The sequence below is a fragment of the Primulina eburnea genome, chromosome 6 (genome assembly GCF_022965805.1).
Source record: "Primulina eburnea isolate SZY01 chromosome 6, ASM2296580v1, whole genome shotgun sequence".
Classification (NCBI taxonomy): domain Eukaryota; kingdom Viridiplantae; phylum Streptophyta; class Magnoliopsida; order Lamiales; family Gesneriaceae; genus Primulina; species Primulina eburnea.
Window position 1 is genome coordinate 31,850,762 of NC_133106.1, and position 13,859 is coordinate 31,864,620.

Sequence of the window (13,859 nt, forward strand, 5' to 3'; positions counted from 1 at the left end):
TGAAAGACTATATAAAAAAATAGTTTTCCATTTAATAACGCATAAATAATCTATCCCAAAAACAATACACTCATTTAGCTTCGAGGGTTCTTGGGGCCTAATTTAATGACCTGGACTTTTTGAGATTTCGGATTTGTATTGAATTGTAAACTAATGGAATTTTAAAAAATTTATGACTAATTGCGTCAACACTCCTAAACGAGCAAATTACATTAATACCCCTTGTGCTAAATTTAAGGGAAAAAAACAAAAAAAACTCTGTAAAATCAATAATATTTTAGACCACGTATTTTAAAAATCAGGCACAAAACTCTATCAGAAAAGGTAAATGTTCTTGAATTTTTATAAAATGTGAGTTAAATATATTTTATTTAAAAAAATAAATGATGTATTGTCCTATGTTCATACCTTTAACATTTTTTCGCAAGGAATTGGTGTAATTAGCCCATAATTGAGCTGATATTCAGAAGAAGAAAAAAATAGTAAATAAGAATTATAGGTGAGATTGGTTGGTTTGGAGATAAAATTATACAACTAAAGAACAGTCATAATGATGATTTTACCATACATGTATAGCTGAAAGTATAATGCATTTATGCAAAATGACTATCAGCCAAAATTTCATTCCCACCAAACTCTAGTCTAAACTCCAATGCGTGGAATATTTGTACTTGATGTTACATTATTCTCACTATATCTGCGTTTGTTGCCACTGAAGCTGTCTCTTATTCTTGATGAGATCTTAGCAAACACTTCCTCCCTTCGGGGGTGGTTCGCGTACAGCATCCATAGGGCAAGACTCAGCATGACTCCTACTGATATAAGTGCTAGTCCTACATTTACAAGGCGAAGATTGTGCACCAATGGAGGACAATAGTTTTTGGTGATGTTTCTGAAAGTATCTCGTACAAAATTACAATTTTGAAAGTTTAAGAGAGGCGGGGTGTAATGTTTGAGGGCATAGCTGACGTTTACTGCTGCCACCAGTTCTGCGTACATGCCGGGAGTGAGTCTACCACTACTGCTGCAAAGGCCAGTTGCTGATACCGTGCAAGTATAGTTCTGCCAAACCTGAAGCCATGAAAATGAAGTATGTTAATCATTACTCAAGTTATTGGCCATACTTGAGAGGTTCAAGTAAATCAAGCTGCTTGCGAGTACAAGCTTGGCTTGAAGTCACTTTGAGCTAAGCTCGAATCGGGTTTAAGTAGTAAATTGAGGCAAACTTGCCCATGCTTTAATTGGGTTGGAGGAGTACTCAAGCTGCTTGAACTCGATATTTATTTTACAAACAATTTTGATCTAATTTAAAGTGATCGTACTATTTCATAAATTATCTGGTTTTGCCTATAATTTTTATGAAGGAAACTTTAACCGCCACAACCTTCTTCAAGCTAGAGCTTGATTGGTGCTCGAGCTTCTTGAGCTAGCATTAAAGTGGCTCGATAAGCATTTGAGTTGACTCAAGGCCAATTCACTGGTAGATTAAGCTCAAGTGCTCAAGCAGTGAAAATTTTTAATTTAAGTTTTAGGTAGTGACCACAAAACACCTTGCCCCACTCATTGAATAATTTTCTTCAGAGAGATGCGAAAAAGTTTCAGCAGAGATGCAAAAGAGTATCAACTGCATCAGAGCTGCTTACCAGAGAAGCATTGTCAACTGAAATTTCTTGAGCTGAACACGAACGATCTTGCAGCTGGGTGTCGTAAGGATAGCACAGTGGAGGTATCAGAGGACCTGATTGGTTGTAATAATGTGAAGCAGCGTGTGGGCGTGGATTTGAGTTGGCAATAGAGCCTACAAATCCATTGGCAATGTTAACAATATCGTTGATCACTTGTTTGCTCTTGAACAGAGTTTGGTTCGTTGTTCTCTGGTCAACACAAGGAAGGATGTTGCTTAGTGCAGTTTCGGCATGAGGATTTTCGAGCCACTCGCTCATGGCCACGCATGTGTCAGTTATTGCGCTGAAACACATAATACAAAGCAGCTTTTCAAATGCACAAAGAGCATTGATTTTAAAGATCACTTTGGGTACACCAAGATTGCTCCCAGAATTCGGAAATTTCCATCTTTACCATTTAGGGCATGACCCAGAAGTAATTAAGTATCAAAATCAAGTACGCAGAGGCTCAATATTAACATTGCATATGAGTTGAGCCAAACATACAAATTATATTGTTGAAACCTACACCGACTTTCAATATCCTTGAAACAACCATAACTCCATAAGCATACACTCCTTATTGTCACACTTACAGGAAAAAATGCATATCATGTACAAAACTAATGAATATAAGTAACAACTCGATCGCTGTGACACATAGGACAAGAGGGGTAATTGTAACCATTTAACAGTAATAATGAGTTTATCATTCTTGAGTTGTAGCAACAATGAGGTGTAGTTGTAGGGTTATATAAAAGGGTACGAATAAGTCATAATTTTTAAAACTGTGAGAACTATTCATCTGTTAAAGCCTAAACTAAATCCATAGTTGAATAATATAACACTAAAAGGTAGCCTCTAGTTCATGCCGAACCTTGTATCAAACCGTCAAAAACCCTATAAAAGAAAGTAAAGAAAAGTCATCTGCAACAAAAGTGTCTTACTTGTTCAGAATAACAAGAACTCCACAAAGAATGAACGTAACTGAGACGAGTAACCATCCGCTGGTGATGAATCTGTAGCAATATAATGGAACATCAGAAATTTTACAAACAAGATACTCTAAAATACTTTTCCTTGAATTCAAGGAATCCTTATTTAATAATGTAATCATCAACTATATAACCTGGAAAAGCATAAAAGGGCTGAAAAAGAAAAGAAAAGGAAAGGAAAGGAACTCACATGTAAATTGCATGTTGATGGCCGATGACAGATAGCACTACAATTAGAAAATACACTCTCAATAGCTAACATATAAATATAAAGTACTAAATATGAGAATTTCTTTATCTAGACCAGAGTTAGGCCACTTATAAAAAGAGCTAGGACGATAAAAAAATTCAAGCTATGAAAGGAGCAGTAAAGCTGTAACAAATAATTGGCTGAGATAAATAATAAAAAAATTCAACCTTTCGTTTTTATGAAAGCAGTAGACATTTCTTTCCTCTCAAAACTATTTTTGTAAAAGTTACGGCAATGCTATTCTGTAATCAACCAAACTTCGTAAACAAACTTTTGATTTTACTGGTAAAAGATGAAATTCGTCCGACAGGGTTTTAGGCGCTGTAGCAGAACGTACCAAGACCTAGAATGGATATGAGAAGCATCACCACTGCGACAACTATCAGTACTGCTCTCCTACAATAAGGTGACTGGTTAAAAATATTACATGAGTCGAAAATTCAGTCACAAAAATACCATGGGTGGTATATAAACAACATACTCTGTATTGAAGACTTTGCGTACTTTTCCCGAGTTTTCGTCGGTCTTCTGCTCCAAAGTATCTGCTGCACTGTTTAACTCCACATTTAACCGGTCGATATCATCCTTGACATCTGAAGGAAGGAAAATCTGGGCTACACTGACAGTTTTTGCCAGCAACAAATATTCCGTGACATTTTTTAGTGTCTGCACTGTGTACTCTGACTGGTTTACAACATAGTTCAAAGTATGAAATGCTTCTCCATGAAATTTATCCTGTCCTACAGAAAGTAAAATACATCCAATCCTGTTGACAAAGAGGTACATCACAGAAAAAATCAATATACTCTGCACATGATATCCAGAGACAAAAATATAATAGTAAATGGACATAAACTATACAATGGGAGGATTGCATTTTAGTCATAGATATTTGTCTGAAATACAGTTGTGTACTCGACTCTAAAGATGCAAAAACATCAACCATGAGTTAGTTTGCAAAAAGTTTTCAGGAGAGTTCCCTTAAACAGAAACGTATTCGACCCCTTTATATAGTAACACATTTATATCCTCATTAAGAGTTGGGTGTCAAAGGGAAGAAAGACCTTAAATAATGCATCAAATGTTGCAGCGGAAGTGGAATAAAAATGTAAGCGAAGCTATACTTAGTATGGAACAATACTTAGTACGGAACATATATGTCATCATAAGATCCCAATAATCTAGCACGTCCATGCTCATGAGATAAATGCTTGAAATGTGACCTTTTCTTCCCTAATGATATATAGTTCGGTACAGTCACATGGATTGTAGATCGCAGGGAACCATATTAATTATCTCAAAAATTGTCAAAAAAGTACAACGGGACAAGTAATTGTGCGACACAAAATAAGATGCTGGCATAAAACAGACTTCAGACAGAGACTTGAAACCATGCAAATTAAATTACCAACAAACTCTGAATAAAACCATTCAAGCATTTGATAGTTACTTTTAATTATTGCAAAATGGAGCGAGTTTAGATTATTACGCTGCAGCACTGGTGAAGATGATAAGTAGGACAAGACATATCCTGAGTGACCAGCTTGATTCTTTGCCATTGATAGATATTTTCCATCCACAGAAATGATGGATAATAAGAGCCAAGGCAAATGAAATAAACCACAAAACCGCGACAATGAAAGCTGCAGCACCCATAAATCCAACAGACTGATACAAAAATAAATAAGCAAGGGATTACAATATCCATAATCACTAACATATTAACATTTACCACTGCAATATTAATTGACAAGGCAAAAATAAATACATGTTATGAAACAACATCTGTCACAAGCTAACACCGATGCTTGATTACCAAATATTTAATGAACAATGATTGATTATAAACTACTTTCGTCATCTCGTAAAACAATCATTGTTTACTTCAGTTTGTAGGATGAATTACGAGTAGGATACTAATTAACATCATGTCTTAAACAATATTTAACACAGGAACAGCATTCATCCATAGGATAAGCTTTCTATCTCAAGTTTCTCTGTTAGCAATACACATTTTCAACTAAATCAACAAAACCAAAAAAAAATTAAAACTCTTGTACTTCACAAACTACTGCACAAGAATGCAACAAATCTGTAAAAAATAAGAATAAAAATAGTCTTTTTTTTGTCATAATATTAGATTGATATAGGAGTGAAACAGCCTGAATGATCCCGTCATATGATCCGTAGCACCTGAATCTATTATCCAAGGGCCATTGACACATTGAGAACAACAGATTGTAAGTAATTACCTATCTGTGCTAGAGAACAAGATGCTGGGACAGTACTAGAATTTGAAAAATGTGTAGAGTGAAAGAGCTTATAATACAGTTGGTCTAGCTGTTCCTTAATGAAAGAGACTCCCCCTGAAGATTTGTCTGCATTATCTTGGTTTTCAGTACCAGATTGATAAGCCCTTAAACCCCCATTGCCACCACTGCCTTTTTGTTTAAAAGATTTTGGCTTCCTGTTAGGTGGTTTGCCATGCAAGTCCCAACAAGTTTCTGCAGTGTGTCTGGGTATGTGACAAGGGCCCACCCATATAAAGCATAAAAACCTTTTTCGCTCATTCACAGTGATGTGTGGGGACTTTTCAAGACACCAACTCTTTCTGGCAAAAAATAGTTTATCACATTTATTGATGATCACACACTTTTAACTTGGGTCTATCTACTTACTGATAAATCATAATCGGAGTAAATTTTTAAAAATTTCTACACAATGATTGAAACACTCAGGGACGGACCTATGCTTGGCCCGTCCTGGGCTGTAGCCCAGCCCAATTTTTTTTTACAAAGAGTTATAGAGATTCAAACCAATTCTAATTTTTTTTGGTAAATATATATAGAGATTTAAGCACAGTCTAATTTTTTTTAAAAGATATCACGGTGCTAATGACTCATAAAAGTTAATATCTAAAATACCTATTTAACTTTCACATTAAATAAATGTAGATTTTCGATATTTCAAATGAGGTTTGGTGCAAATAACTCATAAAAGTGATAGATTTATTTTATCAATTCTTTTATTTAATAGAATTTAATTTTGAAAGTACATTTAAAATATATTAAAAATAGTTTTAAAATGTAAATTTTGAATCTAAGTGAAATTTGTCTCATATTACACGAGATACATATTAATTTAAATAATATATAAATTTTGAAAAATGATATTGATTAAACTTCTTTTTTGAAAATTAACTCTCTTATTTCCAATATGCTAGGAACCATAGGTTTTTTTTTAAAAAAATATACCAAAGTCATTTTGCTAACTATTTTCATATTAATATCTCATATATATATATATATATTAACTTTTATTATGTTAAGTTCAAGTCCACCTTCAACTTTAATTTCTGGATTCGTTCTCTAGAAACACTATTTCAAAAGAAATCTAAGTGTTCAAAAGTGACAATGGGAAATAATATTTTAATAAGTTTTTGGGATTTTTTTCTGCACAAAGGCATAATCCATCACAATTCTCGCACTCAAACATCTCAGCAAAATAGAGTCGCAGAAAGAAATAATAGACATTTCTTTGAAGTAGTTAGGTCACTCACAGAAAGATATAATAGGCATTTCTTTGAAGTAGTTAGGTCACTCATGTTCACTACCAGAGTACCTAAAATATTTATGGGGCGAAGCTATTCTGACTGCTACATATTTGATTAATAGAATGCCTTAAGAGTGTTGAATTTTGCCTCACCATTGAGTCTTTTTAAGAAAACCTTTCCCATGTCTCACTTTTCTTCTGATTTAACACTGAAAGTATTTGGTTGTATGTTTTTTGTTCACGTGCATCATCATACTCGTGATAAATATTATATATATATATATATATATATATATATATATATATAATATGTATGTTTATGGATGTAACATTTTTTGAATCTCAAACCTTTTTTGGCACTCCTCTTCAAAAGGGGAGTCAGGTAGAAGACTCTATATTTGAGCTTGAATTTGACACCATAGAGAATGTGGATAGGGCCCTATTTTTTATGGCATGATTAATATGGACATTGATACACCCGAGTTAGCACTTGTTCAAAATCTTGATACTAGAGCACGAGTTGATGATGAAGATTGTTTGGCCAAGTTTACAGGAGAACAAAACGATCTCAGAACAAACAAGACTCCATGACTCCACACGACCAAATGTCTGAACCAAGTACAGATCCTGTCCAAAACTATTTGAATCTAGGTATTGTACTCGAACTCACTATTAATGAACCAAAATCTCCCTCTTTACTAAATCTTACAATGGCGCTTAGAACTATACAGGAAGCTCTAAACGTTCCAGAATGGAAGAAAGCTGTCCTTGAAGAGATGAATGCTCTTGCTAAAAATGAAACATGGGAGATAATGTACCTTCCTGAAGGAAAACAAACTATGGGTTGTAAATGGGTTTTCAGAGTGAAACTTAATTCAGATGGATCTTTGGAACGTTATAAAGCAAGACTAGTTGCAAAAAGTTTCACACAGACGTTTGGTATTGACTACCAAGAGACCTTTGCACCTGTTGCAAAATTGAATACAATCAGAATATTACTTTTCCTGGCTGCAAACCTTAATTGGCCATTGTATCAGTTGGATATAAGGAATGAATTTCTAAATGGCAAATTGGAGGAAGAAGTGTTTATGGATGCTCCACCGGGCTTCGAGAAACAATTTGGGGGAATGATATGCAAATTAAATAAGTTTTTGTATGGATTGAAGCAATCTCCGAGAGCTTGGCTGGAAAAATTCTCGAGATCAGTAAAGAAACATGGTTATGTTCAAAGGCAATCAGACCATACGATGTTTGTGATGCATACCAGTAAAGACAAAAAAGTAATATTTTCATTCTTGTTTTCTACAAAATCTTTGAGAGCATAAAAATGCCAAACAAGCACTAACATCAAGGACTATTATGGCTACACATCAGATTAGTCACAGTATCATTTGCTTAATAAAAAATTCTCCAGAAGCATCCATGACATTTCTATATCAAACACACTACTTCAATTTTTTTCAAGGACTCGTGTTAATGATGATATGTATGTCAACAGATATCGGCCTAATTTTTATCAAACAGTTAAGGAGGCACGACGTGATCCCTGACTTTTCCATTGAGCGAATACATGTTTAATGTATTGAATAGGCTGTGAAAAACTTTTTTCGTCTTAGTGCAGGTGAGGGCTAAAACATGAACTCGGTTGTCAAGTGATTATCATAAGAGAAGGTGTCATTGTAAAGCAAGGAGGACAGGGCTTACAGCCCAGTAATGTCTGTTGGCAATGTCCCATCCACCTCTGTATTTATGAAATCCGGCAAGAATGTCAGGCCTCTTTGTCCTGTTCCCTGCCAATATAAGAGTTTTCACATCGTTGGCCGGTCCTGGAGCTTCTGCAGCAGCACTCGATAGTTCATCCTTCCATGACCCCAAATTTTCTTCTCCTGCATATGTGTCATAATTGAAATTAAATTAATGAGAAGAAATGAAACCTCATTGACAAAAATGAATTAAGCATCTATAAAGACAGAAAATTTAACGTCCGTTGTCTGAAATAAACAGGATAGAGTGTAATATAGGCAATCCCAATAGTGAGATAAACTGTTGTACACAAATCAAATTTCAATTTCAATATTCTGCCGCATTCCGTAAGACAATAAAAATACTAGAATTGAATTGCACATTTACTTAATTCCAATGCCAGAAATTTTATTAAGGACATCAAAAAAGAAAAGAAAAGAAAGAAGCTTTACAAGCCTCCAACCAGCTTTAGAATCAAAGAAACAAAGGAAATGTAAGAGGCAGTATATGATCATTAATAAAAAGCTTACCATTAAGCCAAGAACTACTCTACCGCATTAAAGGCGCGAAAAATGACAAAAGAATCCAATCCCAGTTTCCAAATCACCCAAGAAAACGTATACGACTTGCCAGCAATAGAATATGAACATTAATAACACCAACATTAAAATAAAAATAAACACAACCCAGTTGCCAAAATCTCAAAGAGATGCATGAACCAACCGAAGAAAGCCTTGAAAGGTTCCCTTGGGTGGGAAAGTGCAAAGCTTGAGCTCAAGAAAATGGAGAGAGCAATGAAAATAACAGCCAAGAACGAAAGGTCCCTCGGTTCCATATTCTCGAAGCAGCAAATCCCACATCAACAATTCATATGAGACCTCGTATCATTCGTTTATTATTTTCCTTGTCACGAATAGAGGGGTCATTCAATTCACATTCTCTCTCTGTTACGATTAATTTATTTCTTCAGAAAAATAAATATTTGGGCTTGTAAACAGAGGAAAATCTTGGAGAAACCTTGTTAAACAAAGATCTCCTCAGAGGAGAGTATATATATATATATAATATATATACATACATACATCTATATATATACATTGAGAGGGAGTAGGGTGGCGGCTAAAAAGGACCGCGTGTAAATGGAGTAAGTGAATGAGTGAAGAAAGCAGCGGTGATGTTCTGAAAGTCTAGTGCTTTGCTTTTTTGGCCCTTGTCCTTATTCCTAATTATCAGTTTAACTAATTTACTATTTTTGAATCTTACTTTTAATTAATTAATTAAAAAAATTGGGCAATTTATTCTGTTTTTCCCATCAATTTCTTTAAATTAAATAGGGGCTCGAAAATTAGGGTAAATTAATTTGAGAACCAAAGAAGTCTGTCGTTTTTCCCCAAGACAATCAAGGAAATGTAATTATTCTCAAAACTAAATAACTAAAGTTTATTTTACATTTATGCTATTACTATTTCTTATAAATATTAAATATTTATAATTCTTCTAATAATAGTGTTCTTGGAAGTTGAATAGGAGAATGTGATGAATTTGGTTAGTGTAAAAATTGTCATTTAGTCCTAAGTTGAACTATTTTTTGTTTTAGTAAGTTGTTAAAGTTTGATTTTTATACGGTAATTTAGATTTTTTTTGTTACGATATTTTTTTTCTCAAATCACTAAATCCATCGGATATGGTATTATTTGGCAATAATAATATCATATGTGACAAAAATAAAGCATATATCACACACTAATATATTCATAAACAAATTAAAGAGAAACAATAAACTTTTTCCTCTCATTTTAGTATTAGGGTCATAGTCTTTTATTTTTCCATGTTTTTCATCACATTAATTTGAATAATACGATCTTTATTCTCCTACATATATGATGTATGATAGAATCGATGTCAAATAAATCATATTTGATAGATTTAATGGTTTCGAGAAAAAAAAACAAAAAAAATCTAATTTATTATATGAAAATTAAACTTTAATAAATTACAAGACAAAAAAAAAATAGATCTAACTTACGGGACTAAAATTACAAATTTTATTTTAATTAGTTATGTTATCCCAATAGATTTTTTCGTAAGAGGCATATGCATACCATGATATCAAATCATATGTTTAAAATTGAAAATTATTATATTTTGATTATAATATAATTGAAATTAGTTATTATCTTCAAGAACGGGACTAAAATTACAAATTTTATTTTAGTTAGTTATGTTATCCCAATAGATTTTTTCGTAAGAGGCATATGCATACCATGAATCAAATCATATATTTAAAATTGAAAATTATTATATTTTGATTATAATATAATTGAAGTTAGTTATTATTTTCAAGAATGTGAAAATAAGATAAAATATAATTGTCTGGAAGAAACCAGAAAAGCCAAATGGAAAGGGCATCTTTTTTAAGCATAGCCAAGGTGTTACGTGACATAATTTCAGCATGAATTTATCGCAACTTTTAGGATTAAAAATACAATTTCCTTTGAGTCTCATGTGAGACCGTCTCACGGATTTTAATCTGTAAAACAGGTCAACCCTACGGCCCTACCCATATTCACAATAAAAAGTAATACTTTTTCACCGAAGACCCAAATAACAAATCCGTCTCACAAATACGACCCGTGAGACCATCTCACATAAATTTTTGCCAAAAAAATTGGTTCACTCGAGTACTTTACACTAATTTATTATTGACCTAATTAATTTTTTTAAAAAAAAACCTTTTTTATGATAATGGGTTATAAATTATGAGGATCTGGAAGAGTGGAGAATTTGCGTGGTGGAATGATAGCCGAACACTTGCGAGTCCAATCAAATATATTATTATAAATTTACAAAAAATTATCACTTCACGAGTGAATTTAAAAAAATCGATCTCATGTTCGACTTGAATCATGAATATTATTTTATATCAAAAATATTATTATTTTTTTAGATATGAATCGATTCGATCGATCAGATAGATATAAATATGTGAAATCGTCTCATATTAAACTTATTCGTGTATGTATTAATTTATGGGCGTGCATGAATGAATCCTAATAAATAAACTTTGCCAACGTATCATTAAAAAAGAAATTAAAATACATGAATTAATTAAATAAACAAAACTTTGATTTATATCAACAGATAAAGACGACGAGGTGGAAACTCTAGAACAAGGATTTATTCATCACACATTACAAAAAAGTTAGATTAGATAACTTTTAAATAAAATGTTCTCCACTGTATCAAATACGAATTTAATACAAAATTTACAAAATAAAGAACTGAGTTTAAGGAATAAATTAATTTAAAAAAATTATATTAATCATGAAAATATTTTTGCATCAAATTAAATCGTGTCAATTTAGATCCAAAATGTACGTACTCGAATTGCATGTGATTTGTGTTTGTGATGGTGATTAGTTCATACTAATTGTTGTCAACAAGAGGGTTTTAGTTGATTGAATCTAGTATTTAATGTCTATCTGTGTCAAAGTTTTGGTTGATCTTCACTTGGAGAAAATGTTTTATTGCTCGAAATTTGGTAAATCGCGATGTAATCGAAATCGAGCTTTAATTTATGTTTTAGCGATAAATTAACCTCATTGCTAATAGTAAAACTTGTGAACAGGAAAAGGATTAAATCAAAACCTCTTTGGCGATGAGAAATCATGTGCACATGTTGACAAAAAAAAATATTAATTTTTATATCAAAAATATTAATTTTCATCCGTTTAACGAATATAGATATGACATATTGTCTCGTAATAGATAAGAAACTTTTTTTTACTGTCGGTTTCGTAAAGATTCGTGATTGGTTCCATGTGCGATTTGCTATGATGACCATTCAGAGTGATTTGGTGTTGAATTACCTTTTTTCAGAAATTTGAACAATTTATATATCATTTTGACTCAGAAATTGGAGTTTTGATTGTTTAAAATTTGAGATATATTAATGTATTAGTTTGTGCATATCCAGAATATTTGCATCATGTAATATAATTTTATTTACCGGGGAAGGAAAAAAATGTCATGATAAGTTTATCTTTTTCATTGAAACGATTTCATTTTGACTTTACCTGAATATATGAAACCCTAAACTTATGGTTTAAGGATAATAAAATAAAATAAACCCGACATATCTTTTTCATGGGTTCTTCGAGTTGAGTGAGTCTCATGTGAGACCGTTTCACGAATCTTAATCTGTGAGACGAGTCAACCCCACCCATATTCACAATAAAAGTAATACTCTTAGCATAAAAAGTAATATTTTTTCATGGATGACCAAATAAGAGACTCGTCTCACAAATATGACTTGTGAGACCGTCTCACACAAGTTTTGTCATTTGAGTTTATTCCTTTTCTTATTCGTATCTTCACTTTTTTTATAAAAAAAAATTGATGAATTAGAAGGAGCTATGATGAATAATGACCCCTTTAGTTCTTTTTTCAAAATTAAAATTTATATATATGTAATATAAATATAAAAAACTATAAATAACCTCATATATATGAGTTAGTCTCATGTGAGACCGTCTCACGGATCTTAATCCGTGAGACGGGTCAACTCTATCCATATTCACAATAAAAAGTAATACTCTTAGCATAAAAGTAATACTTTTTCATGGATGACCCAATAAAAAGATCTGTCTCACAAATATGACCCGTGAGACCGTCTCACACAAGTTTTTGTCCATATATATATATACATATATATATGTGTGTGCGTGTGATATTATTTCTATCCACTGTGCTAATCATTGAAGTGATAATCATCTATTGAATGTACAATTTGGATATGTTTTGTCATATTTAATAGATGAGTGTCGTTTTGTTATGGACATAGATGTGATTAGCGTATCAAAATTATATATATATATATATATATATATATATATATATATATATATATATATTAACATGAAAAGGAAATCCATTGAAAAAGAAGTCCAAATCTATGCGTACGTCAACATTTTTATCAGAAAAGAGCTTAGCTTGCCCGTTTTTCTTACGGAATTGTTTCAAGTCCACATCAAATGGAAGAAAACGCATTTTCGTGTAAATATTTACACGGTAAATCTCCAATTTTTTTTTCTTTAAACGTTTCAATTATTTTTTCTATGTATTTAAATTGCCAATTAATAATTTTTTCCCTGATGCAATAAAGTAATCCTTCAGGATCTGAAAACATCAAATTGTCTCATGGTGTATTTGACAAGATATATTTAAAATATATAGATTTCGATTATATTTTTATGTTAATAATAAAACAATAGATGAAATCATAAATTATATATTACTTATTCACACAAAGTAAAACAAATTTCAAATGTCCCTACTAGAGAACTTGAAATACACCTTAATAACACGAAACACTATATAAATATACAAAAGAGAATTTAAAGTTTGTTATATTGATTCTCTAAAACTATGAAAATCCTTAAGGCATAGTTTGGTACACATGATAGGATAAACATGCGATATATAATATAATGATTAGTTAAGGATAAATAAGATGTATGATATTATATTTAATGTTTGGTATGATTTTGATAAGAGTTATTAAATTTATATATTGGATTGTAATGACAAAATTAACCTTATCATAATAAATTTTATAATTTCAAAGTTGTTGCTTGAGTTCATATTTTTTATCTG

The 13,859-nt window shown here is 32.0% G+C and overlaps 1 protein-coding gene across 2 annotated transcripts; it reads right to left on the reverse strand.

Annotated features, from left to right (window-relative positions):
* Nucleotides 1-483: 483 nt before the first annotated feature.
* LOC140834291 (uncharacterized) lies at nucleotides 484-9,282 on the reverse strand. 2 transcript variants are annotated; one of them, XM_073199079.1, is made up of 9 exons: nucleotides 8,928-9,282; nucleotides 8,166-8,347; nucleotides 4,399-4,577; nucleotides 3,391-3,675; nucleotides 3,247-3,305; nucleotides 2,850-2,886; nucleotides 2,612-2,683; nucleotides 1,644-1,968; nucleotides 484-1,071 (listed from the first exon to the last, which is right to left on the reverse strand). In XM_073199079.1, the coding sequence occupies exons 1-9, from the start codon at nucleotides 9,037-9,039 to the stop codon at nucleotides 643-645; spliced, it is 1,680 nt and encodes a 559-aa protein (XP_073055180.1). In that variant the 5' UTR covers nucleotides 9,040-9,282; the 3' UTR covers nucleotides 484-642. The 2 variants fall into 2 exon arrangements, with proteins under 2 accessions (XP_073055180.1, XP_073055181.1); XM_073199080.1 differs by lacking the exons at nucleotides 8,166-8,347; nucleotides 8,928-9,282 and adding an exon at nucleotides 5,162-5,424.
* Between the last annotated feature and the right edge of the window lie 4,577 nt (nucleotides 9,283-13,859).